We start from the raw sequence: 22,625 nt of genomic DNA, 5'->3' as shown, positions 1-22,625 counted from the left end.
CTTCTCACTTTCAAACATAGTTTTGAAGAGTCTCCTAGCAGTTATTTGAACCAACCGATATATTTTCAATAGGTTCCTTTTCTACAAAAAATATAAGTCAGTTTGTGTTGATTACAACTAAGAAACTATTGCAGACGTTGGTAAAGGAAATGGGATGCAACGAGCACTAGATCCAAAATGTAAATTGGCTGAATAGAGAAGGTCAGATATGAAGACTTCACAAAGAATTTTTTGCTGGGGAGTTGGTGGTCTTTGTTATACAATGATACAATAGTTGATTATTTATTTATTTCTTAAATTATTTACCAAGGTTGTACAAGAACCCACAAGAAACAGAAGACCTTAAGTTGAAAGATTGCCTTCCTAAAAGTAGAGAATAGGAAGAAACCAGGAGTTTACTGAAAGAGGCTCATTGTGCTTGCAGCCAGGAATTTAAGTGATTGAGTATTCAGTTATTTGAAACTTGTAAGTCAAAATAATTTAATTTCTACTTGAAGGTAAATTTAGCAAGAAGAGAGGTATGCCTGGTAGTAACACTGATCTGCAATTTCAAATGAGGCCTGGGATGTAAAATGAGTTCAGAAAGCAGAGTCTTAAGTGAGGTTCCCAGTTTGTCACTCGAGAGAGTAAACAGAAAACGAAAATTTGAAAATCATCTTAGAAACTGGGCATGGTGGCCCAAACCTGTAATCCCAGCAGCTCGGGAGGCTGAGGCAGGAGGATCTCGAGTTCAAAGTCAGCCTCAGCAACAGCAAGGCGCTAAGCAACTCAGTGAGACTTTGTCTCTAAATAAAATACAAAAAAGGGCTGGAATGTAGCTCAGTGGTTGAGTGCCCCTGAGTTCAATTCCCAGTACCTTGCCAAAATAAAATGAAATAAAAATCATTTTAGAGCCAGGCATGGTGGCATATACCTGTAATTCCAGCAGCTTGGGAAACTAAGGGATGGCAAGTTTGAGACCAGCCTCAGCAATTTAGCAAGGCCCTAAGCAACTTAGGGAAATTCTGTCTGAAAATAAAACATAAAAAAGGGGTGGGGATGAAGCTCAGTTAGCTCAGTGGTAAATTGCTCCTGTTTCCATCCCTAGTAGGAAAAAAAAATCATTTTAGGAAGTGAAATATCTCCTTGAGATCAGTTCCTCTGAGTATCTCAAATGACTTTGTAATGGAATCACTAAACACTTGACACTTTGGAAAAAAAAATGTTGTTTGTGCAAAACTATACTTTTGAAAACCTTAGATGGTTTCCATTCTACTGTTCAAAGCTCACAGACCTTAAAGTCACTCTTTCAGTTTATTGACTTTTTAGCTTCTGGATTTTACAAATAAAATATCAATCCTCTTAGTTTCTTTTATAGAACAGTCTCAGAGTGTTTTATATATAAAAAAGAATTCACTCTTCATTCAGAGAGAGAAACAGAGGTATAGACCCTTGATCAGGTTGGTGGGTGATCTGGATCAGTTCCCAGGACAGCCAAAGTGTAAACTTTTCCAGATGTTGGGGCTGGTCGTCAGCTGTCTGCAATAGGCACTAGATGTCCTGGTTTTCTGTTTTTGGATTTTAGTATCCATCCCAGTGAAGAGTGAGAAGTCTGGACTCATGTTATCCATTTTGTCTGCTACACCACAAAGCTGGAAAACTGTATCAAGTAGCTCTCCATTCTGAGTCTGTGCTGGCTGCAGAGCAGGCTAAACACCTGGGAAGCCTCACTTCCTTGTCCATTTCACAGGCATGTGTGAAGATATGTCACTAGGCAGTTGATCTGCAAAGCATACAGATGTGCACAGTGTCTGTCACAGAGAACTCAGGGCCTGAGTCCAAGTGCAGTGTTTCATCTTCGGTACTTCTATTTTCCTCCGGAATATCACTTCACTGGGTCCATGGTGTCAGCTCTCTGGAAGTGTCACACTGGCATAGACTGTGATGGGATTTGATTCCTGTGGGCAAAGCAGGAGTCTGTGAATGGAGGAAGGGGGTACTAGTTTTATGGGCTATGACTGGAAACAACACTGCTTAGAAAAAAGGAAAAGGGATGAGGAGATCATGCAGCACAGCAATTTGCTCAGGGTCTGTCACAGACAGAGCATTGCTGAAGGCAGCACTTGGGTCCCAAACCACTGCTCCACCTATAAATAGAGCTACAGGTCCTTTCCAAGCATAAGTATATCATCAGAGAGCTGGGAGATCAGTCCCCAGTCATCTGAGGACTGGCACCCAGTGCCCTGTCTTTCTCTCTGCCCTCTTCTCTTCCCTTGTAAGGAACACCATTTGCAGGCATGGGGCACAGTTTGGAATAGCCCAGAAAGTATTAAATTAGTGAACTTTAAAAAGGGCTAGCAACTCGGATGTGGGGGTACTCATCTGTAGTCCCAGCAGCTCAGGAGGCTGAGGCAGGAGCATCACAAGTTCAAAGCTAGTCTCAGTAATTTAGTGAGACTCTGTCTCAAAATTTAAAAAAAAGGGGGACTGGGAATGTGGTTCAGTGGTTAAATGCCCCTGGGTTCAATTTTTGGTACCAAAAATAAAAATAAATAATAAGGGCACAGCAAGACCCAAACTGAGATGGGAAAAAGTGGTTCCAGCAGGAGAGAAGGGTGGAGGCGAGAAGAGCACTATGGGCAAAGACTGACCCCACAGAGGATAAGAAGAGTCACAGAAAGAGAAGGGAAGGGGCAAGTTAGGAGGTTTTGCTGTAAAATGTGAATATAACATACTGTTTTTCTTCTCCAAGCTACCTTCATTAAAAAAACTATGTTCTCTTTTTAAAACCTTTTAAGTCAGATTTATATTTTTACTTCCCTCTTGGATTTGACAGTGCACTGAGAATAGATCCTAAGAGGAAGGTCTGTTTGAAACAGGCCACCTCCCCAGGCACATTTGGGTGTGTGTGCAGGGAGAGCTTTGAAGAAGAGAGATAAATGTAGAAATTTTTGTGCCTTTGTGCCTCTATAATTCTGGTCTCTCTCTTATAATGCTTTAGTAGAGCCCCACTGGAGCCAAGATTTCAGTTTAGAATTTCTTTCTGTTCATCTAGTGAAGGAAAGATTCCTGCCAGAAGTGAACATAGTCCATGCTGACCTTGCAGTGGGGTAGATTAGGTGAGTTTCATTGCCAGTTTTGTGTTATGTTCTCTTCTGGGCTTAAAGCCTATGCAGAGCTTCACTCCTAAATACTCTGATTAAATGGGGCACTCAATGTCTAGGCATGAGCATTGTTATGATTATAGTTTTTTATTAAATTTCATTCTTGATTAACATGTAATTGTGCATATTCATGGGGGGTACTGCATAAACAGTTTTACAAGGCTCTCCTGGTAATTCTGTTTTGCAGGTGGAGTTGAGAACTCCTGTACCCAAACTCCAACCTCTAAACTTAAGTGTGCACCAGAATCACCTAGGTACGTTTGTCTTTTAATGTTTAGGATCCTGAGTAATCACCATAGATGTTCTGATCTAACAGAGCTCTAGGTGGGACACCCTGGGAATCTTTATTTTTAACAAGTATGCTGGTTCTGCTGTGGTCTTTACACCACTCTCAGAAAAACACTAGCCAGTGAGGAGTAAGTCACAGCTCATATTACAAGGAGGAACAAGGAGTTTCATGGAAACCCTAAACCAAGGTTACCACTATCCCTGACTGACTGCTTTCTATGGACTACTTTCCAAGCTCAGGACTCATCAATCTGTTCCATTTCATCACTACAAAAAAACAAAAACAAGCTTCCTCCCCTTCCCCTCTCTACCCATTCCCTCTCTGCAGTGAAGAGGTACAGAGGATACCTTACCTGGGCAGGCTCTGGGACTGGCTCTGTGGCAGCCACGTAAATAGTGGTGCAGGGGTCCTCAACTGGCAGGGGGTCAGGTTTCTTCTGAAGAGTCTGCAAAAGAAGCAAAGAAAGCAGATTAGCTGGGCAGAGTCAGTTCCCATACAACTCTCCTCACGGAGGAGCACAAATTCAAGAAGTTCAGATTTAAAAGTTTCTAAGAGTCAGTTGGTCCAACCTCCTTTCTAGTTGGGAATTCTCTCTCCAACTTCCCTGGAACCCAATTCTTTAGGCAGTGAACTCCCCAAGTGACATCAGGGAACTCGCAATCTCCCAAGGGATTTTCAATTCCTTAGCACTACCCAGATGTCTGCTAAAGGTTTTCCCCATAGTGAACTGAAATGGGTGTGGCTCTTACAGGGCAGCTGAAGGGAATTCAATCTTAATACGATTTAGTCTGTCACATGCAGAGTTTGTTCCATCCCACGTGGCTGTCCCTGCTATTCCTCAGCCTAACATATGTCTTCTCATTTACCTCACAACAACTTTCTAAGCCAAATATTGATAAAGCAAGTAAAGCTCAAAAAGATCAACTACTTTCTTAATACACACATGCATGAAGTATCAAAACCAGAAGTTCTACCAAGGTTTTTTTTTTTTTTTTTCCACCAGGAATTGAACCGAGGGGTGCTTTGCCACTGAGTTACACCCCCAGTGTAATTTTTTATTTTGAAATGGTCTCACCAAGTTACTGAAGCTGGCCTCTAACTTGTGATCCTCCTATCTCAGCCTTCCAAGTCACTGGGATTAACAGTCTGGGATCACTGCACCAGACCCACCAAGGTCTTTAATTTAAAGAGCATGTTCTTTCTATCACTATTCTTCTTTGGTTTTCTCAACTTATAATGACCTATCCTTTACCTAAATTCCTCAGTTATTCAAAGTTTAATATACATATTCTGCAACTGAATGTTATATTTAAGATACTGATATATTTATGGTTGTTTCCCAAACACACTGCAAGTTCCTTGAGAAGTAGCCTATTTATTTGCATACTTCACAAAACCGTGCTGGAAACACTAAACACACACACACACACACACACACACACACACACACACACACATAACAAAAACTTCAGTTGGCCTTTGTTGGAATTAAATTTTTTTCCAGTAGTGAGGATTGAACCCAGGGGCACTTTGCCACTGAGCTATATCCCTATCCTCTTTCGTTTTTATTTTGACAGGTCTTGCTAAAATCCTGAGACTGGCCTCAAACTTGCAATCCTCTTCCCTCAGCCACCTGTTGCTAGGATTACAAGCATGCATCACGGTACTGCATTGATATTATGCTGAATGAATTAAAATCCACAATACCTCAGTGGAATGAAATTGACCAAATTATGTGCACATACAAATATGTGATAATGAATCCCACTATTGTGTATAATTATAATACACCAATAAATAAATAAAGCAAAACCCACAATTCCAGGACAAGTCAGTGTAGGAATAAATTGAGATTCTATCCCTGTGAGATGGGAATGGTATAACTTATGGTAGGGAAGTCATTACTAAGCACACTTTGGGGACACTGGTGATGGTCCAATGCTGTCCCTACTTTCTCTGAATATACAGCAAGACTTGAAACCATAGCACATGTTTTTAGTGGGAGAGAACTTGAAATCTTGACATCTAAGGGAAGAGTGAAGGAACTGGAAAAGTTTACGGGAGGAAAGAAGGCTCACATGGGACATTATCTTTCTCTACACGTACTTGATGGATTGCCATGTAGAGGAGGAATTAGATTTGTTAGTAGAGTCCCTTGGGTTTAGAGGAAATATTTTAGTCCAATATAAGGAAGATTTTTCTAACAGTAAAAGATGCTGAAATGTGGGACGATAAACCTTGGGAGGCGGTACATTCCTCTTTGCTGGGCTAGACCAGGGTTTCCCACACTTGCATTGTGCATGGGAATTACCTTGGAATCTTAGAAGGTTGGTTCTATTTCAGAGGATCTGGGGTGGGGCCTGAGACTCTGCATGTCTAGTAAGTTTCCAGGAGATGCTGAAGCTGTTTATTCATAAGCTATCTTTCAATATAAAAGGCCAACACATTGGAAGTACTATGAAATATGATTCAAGCAACAATTAGATTTGTTCAAATAGATGACTTTCAATTTTCATATAATTCTTAGATAGTACATTTAAGAGAAATTTTGAATTTAAGGAAGAATTTCTGAGAGCTTTGAGATGGATGAGGAGAAAATGAAAACAATGCATTTAGTGGCCTTCATCCATAGATGTAAGCCCTGCCTGTCTTTCTGTCTTCAAGAACTTCAGTAATGATTAAGGGCAGAGGGGAGGTAAATAACTTACGTGTTTAACATTTAACTAGGAAGGTTTTAGAAAGAAGGAAGATATATTTGAAAAATCACCCACAGCCCTATTGGAACTATCCATGTTGTTAGATTTCCCTTTAGGATTTTTATCTAGGCACAGGGAATTATTTGAAACATACTAGAACATTTTTGTAACTCAGTGTCTTATGGTAGGGTCACTGATTTGCACATCTCCAGGGAGCATCATATTAAGTAACCTCAGGAGCATTATTTTCAAATCTTCCTAGTTGTCCCCTGGAATTAATTACTTAGGGCAGTAGCCCTGATAAATCCTAGGAGAGTTCCCAGCAGACAGTAAACATTGCTTAAATAATTTTCCAGGCAATTATGTTTTTGTAAGGTTATTGTAAAGCAATTACAAATAAGAACAAAAGAAATGTTATTTTGAGTAATTGTCTATGTTATGTCCTTTATAATGATAAAATAAACATTACAAATATAAACAAAGGAAATGTAAGGATGTGGTAAGTCTACGGACATATCATGTATACATTGATATGTCTCAAAAATTATGACTTGTATGTTTAAAATATGCATGAAATTAAAATAATGACAAAAAACACATAAATCAAGAGGCAAACTTACAATGGGATCGAAGTATTAAAAAGGACTATCAAATATAAAGGGAGTAAGTATTAGACTTCAGTAAGTCAGGGATGCATTTATAATTTCTAGGATAGCCACTAAGAGAACAGAAAAAGTGTTATGTAATTGCTAAAGTTAATAGAGGAGAAAATGGAATAATAAATGTAAAAATTTAAAAAATCCTCCACCAAAGAAACTCCAGGCTTAGAGACCTTCACGAGTAAATTCTACTAAATATTTAAGGAGAGAAAGAAGATCAATCCTACCTAAACATTTCCAGAGAATCACTAAAATAAAATATACCCTGTAGTGAATTGAATTGTGACCCTCAAAAAATATGTTCACCCAAAGTCTTGGAATGTGACTGTTTGGAATAAAGGTCTTTGCAAATGTAATTAAGGTAAGAACTTCAAAGGGAGGTCACACTGGATTAGGGTGTGTCACTACTGATGAGTGTCCTTCGAAGATGGAAAAGGAGAAAACACAGAGGCACAGAGAGGGGAAATTTGTGTGAAGATGGAGAAATTGCAGCAATGAAGCTACTACCCAGCAGATCCCAGACATTGCCTGGGGCCACCAGATGCCAAAAGAGGTAAAGAGGTTTCTCCCTAAGAGTATTCAGAGTGGGTCCTGCCAACATGTCACCTTGATTTTAGACTTCTGGCTTGCAGAACTGTTAAGAGAATATTCTGTTGTTTTAAGCACCAAGTTTATGGTGATTTATTATGGCACCCCTAGGAACACACACACTCCAACTCATTTTGTGTGGTTAGCATTATCCTGATATCAAAAACTTCATAACAACATTACAAGAAAGGAGATTTGCCAGACGTAGTGGCTCATGCCTGTAATCCCAGCAGCTTGGGAGGCTGAGGCAGAAGAATCGCAAGTTCAAGGTCAGCCTCAGCAATTTGTGGAGACCCTAAGCGACTCAGCGAGACCCTATCTCTAAATAAAATATAAAAAGGACTGGGGATGTGGCTCAGTGATTAAGTGTCACTGAGTTCAATCCCTGGCCACCCCCCACACCCCACCAAAAAACGAAAGGAGACTTATAGGCCAATTTCACTCAGAAACATAGTGGGAAAAAAAAGTTAACAAAATATTAACCTGTAATATCCAGCAATATTTTAAAAGAACCAAACTAAATTGCTTCCATTCCAGGAATGCAAAGTGGGTTTGACTTTTGCAAATTAGCACACTATAACATCAAATAAATGAAAACAACAATAATAACCATATGATTATCTCAACAGAAGCAGAGAGTGTTTATAAAATTCAACATCAATTTGTGATAAGGTGTCTTAGTGAAACAGAAATAGAGTAGTCTTTTTTTGTTTTTTTCCAGTGCTGGGGTTGAGCCCAGGGTCTTCCACTTGCTAGACAGGTGCTCTGTAGCACTGGAGTTTTATCCTTAACTGACACTATTCTTAATATGGTAAAAGAACCACTACTGAAAACCTTCATCAAAATCATACTTAATTGTGAGTTATTGAAAGTTTTGTGTGTTTTTTTTCCCCCCCATATCAGGGATTGAACTCAGGGGTACTTAACCACTGAGCCACAACCCAGTCTTTTTATTTTTTATTTTGAGACAGGGTCTTGCTAAATTGCTTAGGGACTAAGCTAAGTTGCTGAGGCCGGCTTTGAACTTGCAATCCTCTTGCCTGAGCCTCCCAAGCTGCTAGGATTATAGGTGTGCACCACTGTGCCCAGAAAACTTTCCTTTTGAATTTGGAATCACACAAGAATGTTACTCTTACCACTTCCATTCACCATCATGTGGCACATCTCAGCAAGTAAAATAGGACAATAGAAAAGAAGAGAAGTTCTGTGATTTGTAAATAAAACTAACTTTATAAGTGATGCAGTTTTGTACAGAGAAAACTGAAACATCTATAGACAAATGACTAGAACTTACAAATGAGTTTAGCAATGTGAGATATAGGGTAAATATACAAAGCTCAATTGTATTTTTATATGCTGATGATAAATAACTAGAAACTAAGCCTTTTGAAAAAGATATTGTGGATGAAAGTATTCCAAAATATCAAATGCCAAGTAATAAATTATTAAGGATGTAAAGTTCTCTTACTCAGAAACTATAAAATACATTTAGAGAAATCAAGATTTAAAGAAAGGAGGAAATTATTAATTTTTGTGAATTAAAAGACTCACTACAATAAAGATGTAGTTCATCCTCAAACGGGTCTGTGCAATCCTAATTAAAATTCTAGCAGGACCTGGGGAGGGAGGGTTTAACAACTGTTTTTGAAATAAATATAAAAATGGTCAAGAACTCTTGAAGGAAAAGAACAAGTGGGAAGATTCATTTTACCAGATGTCAAAATTTATAGTACATCTAAAATCAAGATGGTAGGTGCAAGTATAAACAAATACATCCACAGGGTAGTGTGTAGCACATTAAAATAGAATCACTCATATTTGGACCCCTGAGTTATGATAAAGACAGCACAGCAGAGGGGCAAGGACAATCTTTTCAGTAAACAATTAATGGGATATTCACATGGAAAAGAATAAAACTTGATCCCTTTTACACTAAACTCCAAAAGTCATTTTGAGGTATATAGAAATATAAATGTGAATGAGAAGCCATCTTTTCATTACCTGGGAATCAAGAAAGATTTCTGTGGACACAGAAAGTGTTAATTATAAGGGAAGATATTACTAAATTGTTCTACACTGAAATTAAGAACTTCTCTTTACCAATAGATATTTCTGAGAAATTTTAAAAGCAAGCCACAGATGCTACTGGTATAGCTGCCAAAGGGCTCATATCCAAAATATTAAATTAAAGCTATATTAATTGATTTTAAAAGTCTAAAACAAGCAAAGGTAAAGGAAAGAGATTCGATAGTCACTTTAAGAAAGAAGGTTTTAAATATGGCCAATAAACATAAAAAAGTTGTTTAACTTCCTTAATAATCAAAGAAATGGAAAATAAAACCATAAAAGACACATCCAACAGTATGTCTAAAATTTAAGACTGGTTATAAGGAGTTTTTCTTAGCATGCGTAGCAACCGAAATTCATGTATAGATAAATAAATTGGCACACCCACTCTGAAGATCAATTTGGCCTTATCTAGTCAATTTGAGAATATGACACTCCATCGTTTAGCAATTCTACTTTTAGATATATGCCTGACAAAAATATGAGCACATATCAACCAGAACACAAGTGTATGAATGTCCATAGCTGTGATTTTCATGCCTTCCAACTCTCATAACCCAAATGCTATTTATCTATAATTAACTGGATAAAAATTTTAGTACATTTAAACCTTGATAGTCTATAAAGCGATTATAATGAATGCATTATATCTTAGTTTAAAGGGAATGTTGAGCAAAAGAAACCAGACGTAAGAGAGGAAAAATAATTGAGGATTATTTATAAAAGCTAAAAAAGAAAAAAAAATTAAACCATATTTCTAGAAGTCAGGCTGGTGGTTATTTTGGGAAAGGAGAGAGGGAGGTCTTCTAGAGGTACTGGCAATGTTCTTCCTATTTCTTGATCTGGGTATCTGGGTCTTGGTTTTATGATATTAGACAGATCAATACAGAAAGATGCCATTTCCAAATAGGAAGGTAGATTCCATGCAATTCTAGTAGGATTTTTGTTTTTGGTAGTACTTAAGAAGCTGATTATAGGGCCAGGTGCAGTGACAGATGCCTGTAATCCCAGCAATTTGGGAGGCTGGGGCAAGAGAATCACGAGATCAAAGTCAGCCCCAGCAATTTAGTGAGGCCCTAAGCAACTTAGTAAAACCCTGTCTCAAAATAAAAAATAAAAAAGATCTGGGGATGTGGCTCAATGGTTAAGCACCCCTGGGTTCATTTCCCAGTATCAAATAAATAAACTGATTCTAAAATACACATGAAAGCATAATGGGAAAAGAATAGCCAAAACCTCATGAAGAAAGACAAGATGAGGAGACTATTTTCCCAGCTGTCAAGGGGACATTTAAGGGCATTCGCTAAGCTGACATTTATGTGTTGTACACTTTTTTTTGTATGTATGCTATGTTTCACAGTAAAAAAGGATGCTGGGGCTGGGACTGTACTCCGTGGGGGAGCACTTGCCTAGCATGTGTGAGGGCCTGGGTTCCATCCTCAGCACCACATAAAAATAAATAAATAAAATAAAGGTATTGTGTCTGTCTACAACTAAAAAAGTTAAAAAAAAAAAAAAAAAAAAAAAAAAAAGGATTGCTAGTAGTTAGGGAAAACACATGGTAAAGATGGACCTGGTTACCCACATGTGTAAAAGCAAGAGATAAGGTGGTTACTCTTGGGACTTATGTATATTTAAATGGAGGTTTGTTTTTCAGCAGGGGACTATGAGTTATGTGATAAAGCCTCCAGATCACTAGGAGATAGCAGAAATAAGAGCTCTGTCCAAGAATCTATCTCCTGGTCTTCAGAAATGAATTTATTGTCATCTGATGCAATTTTCCAAAGTACTAGTCAAAGTTGTCTATCTTCATATACTTTACTCCAGAATTTGCCCCACTCCTACCCCAAATGTCCTGCTTTCAGCCTATAAATCACCCAGAATTGATTTCATGTCTGAAAAGCTACAATAGCTCAATAGTCCACAATTAGTAATAGCTCAATAGCTCCACAGTTCTTTCAACCTCCCTCTCTCTTTTTTCCAGTAATATCTGCTTCCCAAATTCCATCATGTCTCAACTTTTCCATCACTCTTCTTCATCCAGTGATCACACTATCAGTTTTGCTTTCTTCCATCTCCAGTCTTTGTATCATCTTCCACCTCAACCACACTCTAGCCAGAATTCTCAGGATCCCCCCCTTCCTTGTCCCTTTTGCACTCTTCCTAAACTTGGGTCAGACCAACATATCACACAATAGCTTTTCCAAACCATCCTCTCTTCTCCTCTCAAACCTGCACCTTTTTCCCCAGTAAAGGAGAGTTTGGTAACAGAACTATACACTCCCAGAAGGTCAGAACTGGAAGGAGTCATACGTCACATGTTCACAACTTGCTCATTTTTTTCTTAGGAAGAAATAGATGACCAGAAGATTACCAACTGTTTCCCATTATTTCAAATAATGAACAGTCCCATGTGACACTGGTTTAGTGATCTCTAGGACAGCTCCTGTTTTTGACTTCTCTTTCCCTAATTTCATCTGCTCTAGAACCCATGTAGCACCATGAATGTTGACATGCAATGTGGACTGGTCAGGAATCCTGTGGGGAACATGGCAGGTCCATCCCAAGGAAAGTAGAGAACTTACACCTGCTTTCTGGACTTGGGCATAGATAGTAAGGCCTTTTTCTTCCGTTGCTGGCTGGTAATGGTTTGTTTTACCTGGGGGAAAAGAAACCAGAGTGGTTATTTCCCTCTGGTCCCCAGCCCTGCTCAGACCTGTCTGGTCTTTACTTCCCAAACTCACCTTTCCCAAGGCTACCATGAGAACAAGGTACCAAGTCCCAAGCCTCCAAACATTTGTCATATGATGTTGGGTTAGTTTTTTGATCTCTCTAGGCCTGTTTCCTACCTGTGAAATGAAATTTGAAATACTGCCTCATGGGGCTATTGTGGTAATTATGATATATTCTTGTAAAATGCTAAGAACAGGACCCAGCACATAGTAAAGGCCCAATATGTGTTCAGTATAGTCCTCATTGATGTGCCATTCAATTATTTTAATCTCTATCATTTATGTGCATATCTGGTCTTCTAATAGGATTCTAAGTTCTTTGATGTCAGGGCAGGTTTATTTATTCCTCTTTTGTTTTCTCTAGCTGGTAAATGCCGCTTCACTGACAGCTTGCTGATCTCCTATTTCTGGAGGACTTGGTGTATGTATGTATGTGGTAGTATAGGAGGATGGTCCACCTGGGACTATTTGGAAAATAAAGTTGCAGTGTCATTCTATTCTTTCCATCTGGAAAGTTTGCTCAGGACCTAGGGTCTCTGTAAATTAAGCAGTTGCAAAATATTTTATTTTTTAGCCAATTTAGGAAGTTTTCTTTTAAAATTATGAGTAATTCATAGGAATTGCATAAAGTAAAAAGTATAACTTCCTCTCCCTAATCAACCAGTTTCAGTCCCAGGAGTAACCACTTTTAAAGGTTTGATGTATGTACTTCTAGACGAGCTCTATGCAACACAATACTTTCTGAGATGATGGAAATGCTCCATAATTGCACAGTCTAATACGGGCAGCAGCCACAAGTGACCCCTGAGTACTTGAACTATGACTAATGCAATGGGGAAACTGCATTTTACATCTTATTTAATTCAAATTAAATTAACTGGGTGAGATGGCATGCTCCTGTAGTCTCAGCACTCAGGAGACTGAGGCAGAGGATTGCTTGAGCCCAGGAGTGAGGTCCAGGTCAGTCTGGGCAACATAGTGAGCCCCTGTCTCAAAAAGTACAAGATAAATAAATACATAAGTATTACTAACTACATGTGACTATTGAACAGTGCAGTTCTGGACATTTGCTATATTTATACAAATTTTTTTTTTTTTTTTACACAAAGGGTGTCATCTTATACATATTTTCTCTGTAACTTAACGTTTTTACTTAAAAGTATAAATATTTTTCATGCTAGGAAAGTGGATCTATTTGGGTTTTTGTTTGTTTTTTTGTTTTTCAGTACTAAGGACTGAACCCAGGAGTACTGTACCACTGAGTTATATCCTCAGCCCTTTTAATTTTTCTCTTTTGCGACTGAGTCTTGCTAAGCTTCCCAGCCTGGCCTTGAACTTGTGATCCTCCTGCGTTAGCCTTCTGAGTTGCTGGAATTGCAGGCAGGTGCCACTGTGCCTGTCTTATTCACTGGAACATTGCTTATCTTTTGCATACATCAGGCAGCATTGAGAATGGAGGGAAAGTACCTGAAGCACGATGACTCTTAGGGTTTTATTACAAAGTTCAAGTAGAGGTAATAAAGGGACTTGGCCCAGAGGAAATCATACTCTTTCAGGTAAACTTATTTTTAACCATACTGAATTTATCCTCTTAGCAAGCATGTCTCTGAGAGATTGGCTCAGAGACTTTTATTGGGAGGGGAAAGTCCCATTATATATGTAGTGAACATGGTGGAATGTGTTGCATGATGGTATGATTTTGGGGAAGGAAATGATGGGCAGCCACAGGCTGTTACAGTCAGAGAATGAGAGAATAAAATAGAGAGTAGAACTTAGGGGTGACCAGAAGCAGTTGGAGGTAGCAGAGGGATGCAAGGCAGATCTGTGAAATATATCCTTTTGATTCAAATACATGAGTGTTTGCATTATTAGATATGGCTACCTAACACTGTCCCAAGTGCTATATCCTAGGGGATACAAGTAGAAAAAAGATTCCAGTTCTTAAAGACTTTCAATCTTCCAGGTCAGTGCAGGATGAAATTTTGAACTGTAGAGTATCATCCTAAATAGTTAAACAGGTGGAAAAATTGCAAATGACTCAAAAAGACCACTGGTTCAATATAATTTAGTCTCTGATATTTTTCCCCCAATACAAGACTGGTTTTCAGGAGCCAGCTCAACTTTGGTTCAAACAGCGAGGTTCTTGATTCTAATAAAAGAGGTCTTAGTCTTAGAATTAAGGCATCTCATGCTAGTCATTAGCTATGTGACATTGGACAAACCAGAGTCATCTCAATGGGTCTCTTCCCTTACCACCACCATAAAATGTCCTTTTCAGCTCTTACCTGAAGCAGTAAGGTGTCTTATGTTACCATGACTTCAAGTATTTTAATCTTGCTCTAAGTACTATTTGTGTGTGTGTGTGTGTGTGTGTGTGTGTGTGTGTGTTGCTGGGGATTGAACCCAGGGCCTCATAGATGCTAGGCAAGTGCTCCACCACTGAGTTACATCCCCAGCCCTCTAAGAACTACTTTTAGATGTTTCCAATGCAACCCTTAGCTGTCAATGGACTTAAACACTAATGTTTTAACTCACCTACATCAAGAGATTTATTTATGTGTGAATGTACATATGTATATATGTGTCTATATATGTATCCATCACTCACAGAAGCCACTGTGTTCAATATTTCCTGTATATTGACTTACCAATAGCCACAATACCATGGAGTACATAATATTAACCCCATTTTGCAGATGAGTGATGAGTCATTTGTGGGTTACACTGCTCATCAGTAGCAAAGTCCACATTTGAATATAAGTTTGTCTAAAGCCAAAGTCTATGTTGGTAGCCATTGTGTTTTCCTGGAGATGATATTATCAGAGGCAATTTGACACTCTTCAGAATTAGACTGCATTCTGGAGACAATACCATTAGATGATACTATTAGAAGCTGCAATGTTTTGTGGAGGGTAAAGCACTAGTTTGGACACTAGTTTGAAGCTGAGTTTTGTGTTTACAAGGAATAAATGGTGACAGGAGTTGAGGATGGGTGTGTATGTTGATAGAAATGGTGAGGAATTGTGGTAGGCTGGAAAGTACTATTTCCTTCAGAGCTCAAACATTTAAGGAGCAGAATGTAGTTGAGGAAAGTATGAGTCTGAATCCCAGCACCTTTGCTAACTAATGTGGGTGAGTTCTTTTGGGTTTTCTCATCACCAGTATCTCACTGTTTCCTTATAATAGAAGCCACATGTGGTTGCCCCACCCCCATACCCTTAGGTTCTTAACAGAATTTCTATCTGAATCACCCACCCCTCCCCCACCACCTACCCAGCCAAGTCTTAGATGGAGGAAATGAGACAAAAGTAGGCAGATGTGCTGTGATCTAGATTTTCTTATATAAGCAAAACCAATATCAGATTGCTGAGGTAAGGGCTTTTCTAAGAAGGTTGTTATGTAGATAGCATTGATCTGCTTAAGAATGAGATCAATCACTGGCTGCATTGGTGATATGAGCATGGGAAGGCCAGTCAGGGCATCTGTCCTGGTCTCAGGGCAGAACATTCTGGTTCCAGTGTGGGTTGGTGATAGTCAGTGTGGCCTAGGGAAGCACATTGCTCTGAGCTATTGAGTCATAAGATAATTTGGAGGAGTGGCCAGGAGATAATACCTGTTAACACTTAAACTATAGAAAAATAATTGAGCCTTACTGGTTTCAGTCTATCCTGGGAACCTTGTTTTTTTCTTTTTCTTCTTTTTTCTTTTCTTTTCTTTTTTTTTTTTTTTTTTGGTACTGGGGATTGAACCCAGGGGCACTCTACCACAGAGCTATATCCCCAGCCATTCACTTTTTTTTTTTTTTTTAATTTTGAGACAGGGCCTGGTTGATTTGCCCAGATTGACTTTGAACTTGTGATCTTCCTGTTTCAGTCTCTGAGTCGCTGGAATTATAGGTGTGAGCCACTGTGCCTGGTTTATACTAGGAGAAATTTTGTAGGTGACCCAAGAATTCTCTGAATTCTCCTCCCTAAAGAATACTGTTAAGTCTCTCTTCTGGACCCCCTTCAGCATATGTCCAGGAACATACCTCCACTGTAGTGCTGAATTGAAATTGTCTGCATAATATTTCGCACGTTAGACACCTGTGGCTCTTTTCCCTATTATTCTCATAGGTTGGTATAGAGGATCAAGACGTGTTGAATTAGATTGAACTGAGCAAGGTTCCAGGATATGTTTATTTAGTAATTTTCAAAAGTGACTCCACACAGAAGGCTGCAGTGGTGAGAGCAAGTCCCTGCTTGTGGGGAGAGGGCCTCTGCTCACCTGAGAGTCTAGCAAGAATCTCTGTATTGTCCAGACACCTACCTCTTCTTCTCAACAGTAGTATTACCACTTCGAGAACCATGACGACACCCACAATGCCCCCTAGCAACAGTCCAGCATACAGTCCCCATTGTCTTGATCCTGAAGAAAAAGTCAAAAGGGCAATCTCAAAAGCATTGCAAGGCATACCACAGAGAAACAACATGTATCCCATTTGCTTACAATAAAAATAAATTAAAAAAAAAAAAAAAGCATTGCAAGTTTAAAACATCCTATGACCCTGTGGGAAAATTGGGCCTCCTGTTCTCTTTCCACCTCCTTTCCCCGAGGAGGTATTTATTCATTTACGTGGTTTTTTGTTTGTTTGTTTGTACTGGGATTGAACCCATTTTATCACTGAACAACTATTTATTATTTTGAGACAGGATCTCACTAAGTTGCTTTTGGCCTTGCTAAGTTAGTAAGACTGGCCTCAAACTTGTGATCCTCCTGCCTCCCTGGGATTACAGGGGTTGCTACCATACCCCGCTTTGTTTACTTGGTTTTGGAGATCAGCTTTAAGCCACTGAAGATTTCCCTGTTTTCTTACCTTAATTTCATTCACTATTCTTGACTTTCATATTCCTAATTTCCATAGATATTCTTCTATTAAAAGACTTCATTTCCAGTTCAACTATCACATATCTAAAATTAAACTTATCTTTATCTCTCCTAAGTCAGTATCTCTGCCCCATTTTTATTTTTAAATTTTTAATGTGTCTCATATCCATTTTGGGTAAAAGAGAAGATGGTGGTTCAGCATGCTGATCCCATCCCCACCCCCCCACACACATTATTCTCATGAGACACTGGGAGAAAAAAAATCTGCTCTTCTTTTTTAAAAATAAACATAATAGTACTATTATTGTCCTTTAATGCAAATAACTATGTTGAACTCACCAGACCTGAACTGAAAGAAAAGCAGGTAGTTTTTCCTCTCAGTTGCTGTCATGTTTAAAATTAGCAAGGCTCAGCCAGGCCCAAAATCAGTCAGTTTTTATAACTTTCTCTCCATTAGCCACTTAACCAACTCCTTTTGAAACAGGAGCAACACTTTGGAGAAAAATGAATGAGACTTCTTGCCCCGGTAGACAAGACATATAGCTCAATAAAATAATAATAGGCAATTATTAAGTGCTTACAACAGGTCAGATGTTTGGGCTAGTGTGCTTTTGTGTACTGATGTATTTAATTCTCACAATAATCCTACAAGTTAGGTACTCTCATTATTCCCATTTTATGGATAAGGATGCAGGCATGGAGAACCTCAAGAACTAGAGATTGTTCTAGAGTAAAAATATGGCTTCATGCTAAAGACAGACTTCTTGGGGAGTCAGAGGGACTCCCCGAGGGAGTTACACCAGGGTAATGAACAGTGGGGGTTGATCTAAAGCAATATGCTTCCAAGTAATAGCTTTAAACTTCTGACTAGCATAACATGAGGTGTCACTGTGAATGGATAAGGGTGACTTTTAAGGATGATTGTGCAATAAGCCTGCTTTTTGTTGAACCTGTGAGGGATTTGTTGGGAAGAAACAGAAAGAAAGGAATAGGTGGGTTTCAAAGGACACACATAATTCAGATGTTGATAGATAAGCGGATGATGACACATAATGGGGGGTGGGAGGGGGGCAAGAATGGAGGAAGGAAGGACTGTATAGAGGAAAAAGATGGGTGGGAGGGGTGGAGGGAAAGGGAAAAAATAACAGAATGAATCAAACAACATTACCCTATGTAAATTTATGATTACACAAATGGTATGCCTTTACTCCATGTACAAACAGAGAAACAACACGTATCCCATTTGTTTACAATAAAAAAAAAAAAGAACAACTTAGGAAAAAAAAATATAAACTGAGATCTCATTGAATTGATAAGAGGCATCCCACCAAGTTCCAATAGGGGCTTCAGCCAATAGTTACCCAGAACTTTCCTTCTGGGTTTGAAAAGATTTTTTTCTTCCTAGGCTTTTCATTTATCAAGTATCTCATTGAACTGACTTTGTGAAAACCTTGGTTACAGATTCTCTTCCCCAAATTAAACATATTTGAACCCTTCCAAATACCAACTTCAACAGGCATATGATTTGATCAAAAAGTTAAGGAGTAAGCAGAAGTTATAAAAAGACTTGATTTTGTGTAAAGCAAGAAATTTGAAATCACTGCTGATGCCAAAAGTGTCCAGTGAGCTGTTCTACTCTGAAAGGCCACTCTGACTGGTTTATGGTGACTGAGAACCCTCAGTGCTGGGAGGTGTGTATGTGTCAGAGAGAGGGTATCGTTGGTTCCAGGCTTATGCTGTCAACACCAGGGATCCACAGAGAAACCTTCCCCATACGAAGATAAGAAGCACAGCCAGCGTTTCAAGCTTCTTTCATCAGCCCATGGAACTGAGCCAGCAAATTGTTATAGTAGTACTTAATATTTCGAGACTATTTCCTCTTTCTTTTTCTGTTTTATGTATTTTGGGAACTTCTAAAACAGCAGTTAATTTGAGAACCAACACCTGAACCACTTATATTATTTTAAATATTAATATTTCTCCTAAATTTCATTTGAGATTAAAAAATAAGAACAACCAACAGGGTGATGCTTCTAAAACTGGAAAATAACAGATGACAAATTGCAACAGGCATCAGCCAAGTCGGCCTTTCTCCTCTCCCCTGGTGCCTCCTGCTGTCAGTTCTGCCACCCTCCTACTCACATAAACCAACAGCAATAGACAAATTACCCAGGCTCAAATACCAGCTCTCTCTGTCTTTTCCAGGATCTCACGAGGACAAAATCAATCTGCTACTTTTGTTCTATGGCAAAAAATGACCAGCCTCTGGCATTCAAGCCAGATCTGAAAGACGATCTGACCATGGTCTTGAAAGACAGTTCATAAACTAATTTTTCTCCTGTCTTTGGATATAAATATGAATATATTTGGGGATTTAATTTACAGAATCAAAGACTTTAAAAACAAAACTGAAAGAAGTACATACAGTGTTTATTTCATCAATTTTATGTTGGGGAAACAGACTCAGACAAGTGTACTTAGAGCCCCAGAAAACACTGGTGGCAGAATGGGGTGAGATGAGAACAGCAGATTTTGTCGTTTTTGAGTTAGCTTCTGGAGATGGGATCCCCACTAGAAAAGTGGAGGCAGACTCTGATGCCTGAGAGACCTCTTGAATCTACAGTCAATCCGCCCCTTCACCATCCTCCATGTAACAGGTGCCCATTCCTGATCCCATACTGCACTCCATATTCTCCTTCCTGACACACCTTCAGCTGGCTACCATGCCTGCCAGGCCTTGATGCTCTGACCAGTCTTACATCCTCTGTATCTCCTTTCCTGGCCACCCACCTATCTCCGTCATTCTTCCCTGTGCATTGGGCTCCTTCAGCATCTGTGGTTTATGTCATACATCATAGAACCTGTGTTTCGGCAACATTATCTTTGCCATAGAGACCATTTTCAGTGATGGCGTTTGGAGCCGGACAGATGGATTCAAATTCTTTGTGTACCACTTCATAGTTCTGTGCCTCATATAGGCTGTTCTAGCCTCTGGGGCCTCAGTGTCCTCATCTGTAAAATGATAATAATGATATTGGGTTTGCAAAGTTGTTCTGATGAACCACGACAGTGATCTGGAATATGCTGAGTGATACCTGGAATTTGTCACCTGTTTACTAAATATCAACTACTTCTGCAATCTCCAATTCCCTAACTAGCCATTAGGTTCTTAGGCAGTACTTATTTTGCAATTTTCTCGGTACTTGATACATAATAGGTCCTCAAAACCAGGCATGGTGGTATGTACCTGTAATCAAGAGACTCCGGCTGGGCACGGTGGTACATGCCTGTAATACCAGCCGCTCGGGAGGCTGAGGCAAGAGGATTGCAATTTCAAAGTCAGCCTCAGAAACTTAGTGACACTGTATCACAAAATAAAATACAAAAGCGTTGGGTTTGTGACCCAGTGGCTAAGTGCCCCTGGGTTCAATCCCCAGTATCAAAAAAGAGAGAAAGAGATAGAGATTCAGGAGGCTGAGACAGGCTTGGGCAATTTCGTGAGACCCCGTCTCAAACAAAAAGGGCTGCGGATGTAGCTTAGTGATAGAGTGCCCCTGGGTTCTGCCAACAAAACACACATACACACACACACACACACATTAACAAGTCCTAAGTAAATTCTTGTTGGTTGTTTGGAAGGATGGAAAGATGGGTTTGATCTCAAGTCCAAAGGAGTCTCCTCACTGATGTCCACAAATACCTCAGTTCCATCTCATCCTTTGCTTGTGACTTGTTTTCTCTAACTGTATAACAGGTCAAAGTATTTCTGCACTTGGTGCCCACCATTAGGTGCTGTTCTCTAATTATGATATTTATATGGAAGCTAAACATTAGGGACTCTATGCTCTTAGCAAAAACCACAAGTGTGGCAAAATACTGCTTTTCTAGCTTGTTGAGATCAGGCTGTCCATAATTTCTGAGAACCATTTCTTTGTGGTCCTATAAGCCTTTGCTCCTGTAGTTCCACTTGTTCTGTTCTGTGCAGTCTTGGGTGCAAGGTTCAGTCCCTACATCAGTTTCCACAACAAACAAAAGCAAAAAACCTTACCTCAGAAGTTTTGTGGGTTTAAATTGTCTACTAAAGATTCGAAGGCTCACAAGGAGGAGATTCTAATATGAACCACACCTTTACCTTGTTACTATTTCTGAATGAGTGATATCCTCCCTTTTTTCCTATACAGACTCCAACCTTAACCTGGATTTATTGGCGTTCTCACTTTTTACCTCCTAGCACTTATTAGAGTACTATCCTAAATAAATAGTGTTACCTTCCAAAGAGGAATTCTAATAGGGTTTCTTTAATACGATACAATTTTTCAGTGTGGGCCTGAGCAGTGGCACACTCCTCTAATCCTGGCAATTCAGGAGACAGAGGCAGGAGGATCAAAAGATAGAGCCCAACCTCAGTAATTAATGAGGCCCTAAGCGAATTAGTGAGATGCTGTCTCAAATATTTAAAAAAAAGTAGGACTGGGGATATAGCTCAGTGGTAAAGAATCCCTGGGTTCAATCCCCAGTACCAAAAAAAAAAAAAAAAAAAAAAAAACAACAAAAAGAAAACAATCAAGTGAAGTATAGAAATCTCCACTGAGACTGAAATTTCATACAAGTGGCCCTTGTATCTTGTTCTTTATTTGCATTCCTGATTCTATCTGATACAACATAGGACAGGGAATACTCTACGTGTACTATATGTACTTAATTTATGTTAAAGGTCATATGAATGAATCTAGAAGAAGATTAATGTAACCTTTTGTTAAGAATTATCAGAGTGAATAATATTATGGCATTTGCAAATAAGTGGATGGAATTGGAGAATATTATGCTAAGTGAAATAAGCCAATTCCAAAAAATCAAAGGCCGAATGTTTTCCCTGATAAGTGGATGATGATATATAATGGGGGTAGTTGGGTGGGGAGTGAGAGAAGAATGGAGGAACTTTATGTAGAAGGAAATGAGAGGGAGGGTATGAAAAATGGTGGAATGAGACAGACATCATTACCCTATGTACATGTATGATTACATGAATGGTATGAATCTACATCATGCACAACCATCGAAACAAAATGATGTACCCCATTTGTGTACAATGAATCAAAATGCAATCTGTAAAAAATAAAAAAATAAAATAAAAAAAAAAGAATTATCAGAATGCTAAATATTTTACAGGTGTGTGCCACTGTACACACCTGTAATTCCGGTGACTAACGTGGCTGAAGCAAAATGATTCTAAGTTCAAGGCCAACACAAGCAACTTAGGGCAATCTTGTCTCAAAATTAGAAAGGGTGGAGGGGCTAGGGATGTAGCTCGGTGATAAAGTGCCCCTGGGTTCAATCCCTAGTTCAAATAAATAAATAAATAAATAAATAAATAAATAAATAAATAAGAAAGTCTTTGAGGGAACGCAGGGTTACCTTCTGAATGACCCAAGGTTAGAGTTGAAGGGAAGGAGAATGGCCTACTGAGGCATATGTTTTATAATTTAAAAAAATGGAGCTAGAAGGAAAGTGTAGGTCTGTATTCTGAACATGCTACTTGTGCTCCCCAAAGCCCCAGCTTTCCCTCTTTGTGCTCAGTAATATAA

General features: G+C 39.0%; 1 protein-coding gene across 2 annotated transcripts in view; it reads right to left on the bottom strand.

Annotated features, from left to right (window-relative positions):
• Positions 1-1,014: 1,014 nt before the first annotated feature.
• Slamf1 (signaling lymphocytic activation molecule family member 1) overlaps positions 1,015-22,625 on the bottom strand; it is a 39,257-nt gene continuing 17,646 nt past the window's right edge. For both annotated transcript variants that reach the window (XM_047565427.1, XM_047565434.1), the window contains exons 4-7: positions 16,483-16,581; positions 12,028-12,101; positions 3,785-3,877; positions 1,015-1,937 (exon numbers count right to left, since the gene is read on the bottom strand). In XM_047565427.1, coding sequence (XP_047421383.1) covers positions 1,887-1,937; positions 3,785-3,877; positions 12,028-12,101; positions 16,483-16,581 — 317 coding nt within the window. In that variant the 3' untranslated portion in view covers positions 1,015-1,886. The remainder of the gene's footprint in view (positions 1,938-3,784; positions 3,878-12,027; positions 12,102-16,482; positions 16,582-22,625) is intronic.

This window comes from Sciurus carolinensis, chromosome 1, assembly GCF_902686445.1.
Source record: "Sciurus carolinensis chromosome 1, mSciCar1.2, whole genome shotgun sequence".
Lineage (NCBI taxonomy): Eukaryota > Metazoa > Chordata > Mammalia > Rodentia > Sciuridae > Sciurus > Sciurus carolinensis.
Note: the sequence above shows the minus strand (reverse complement) of the source record. Positions and strands in the feature narration are given on the sequence as shown.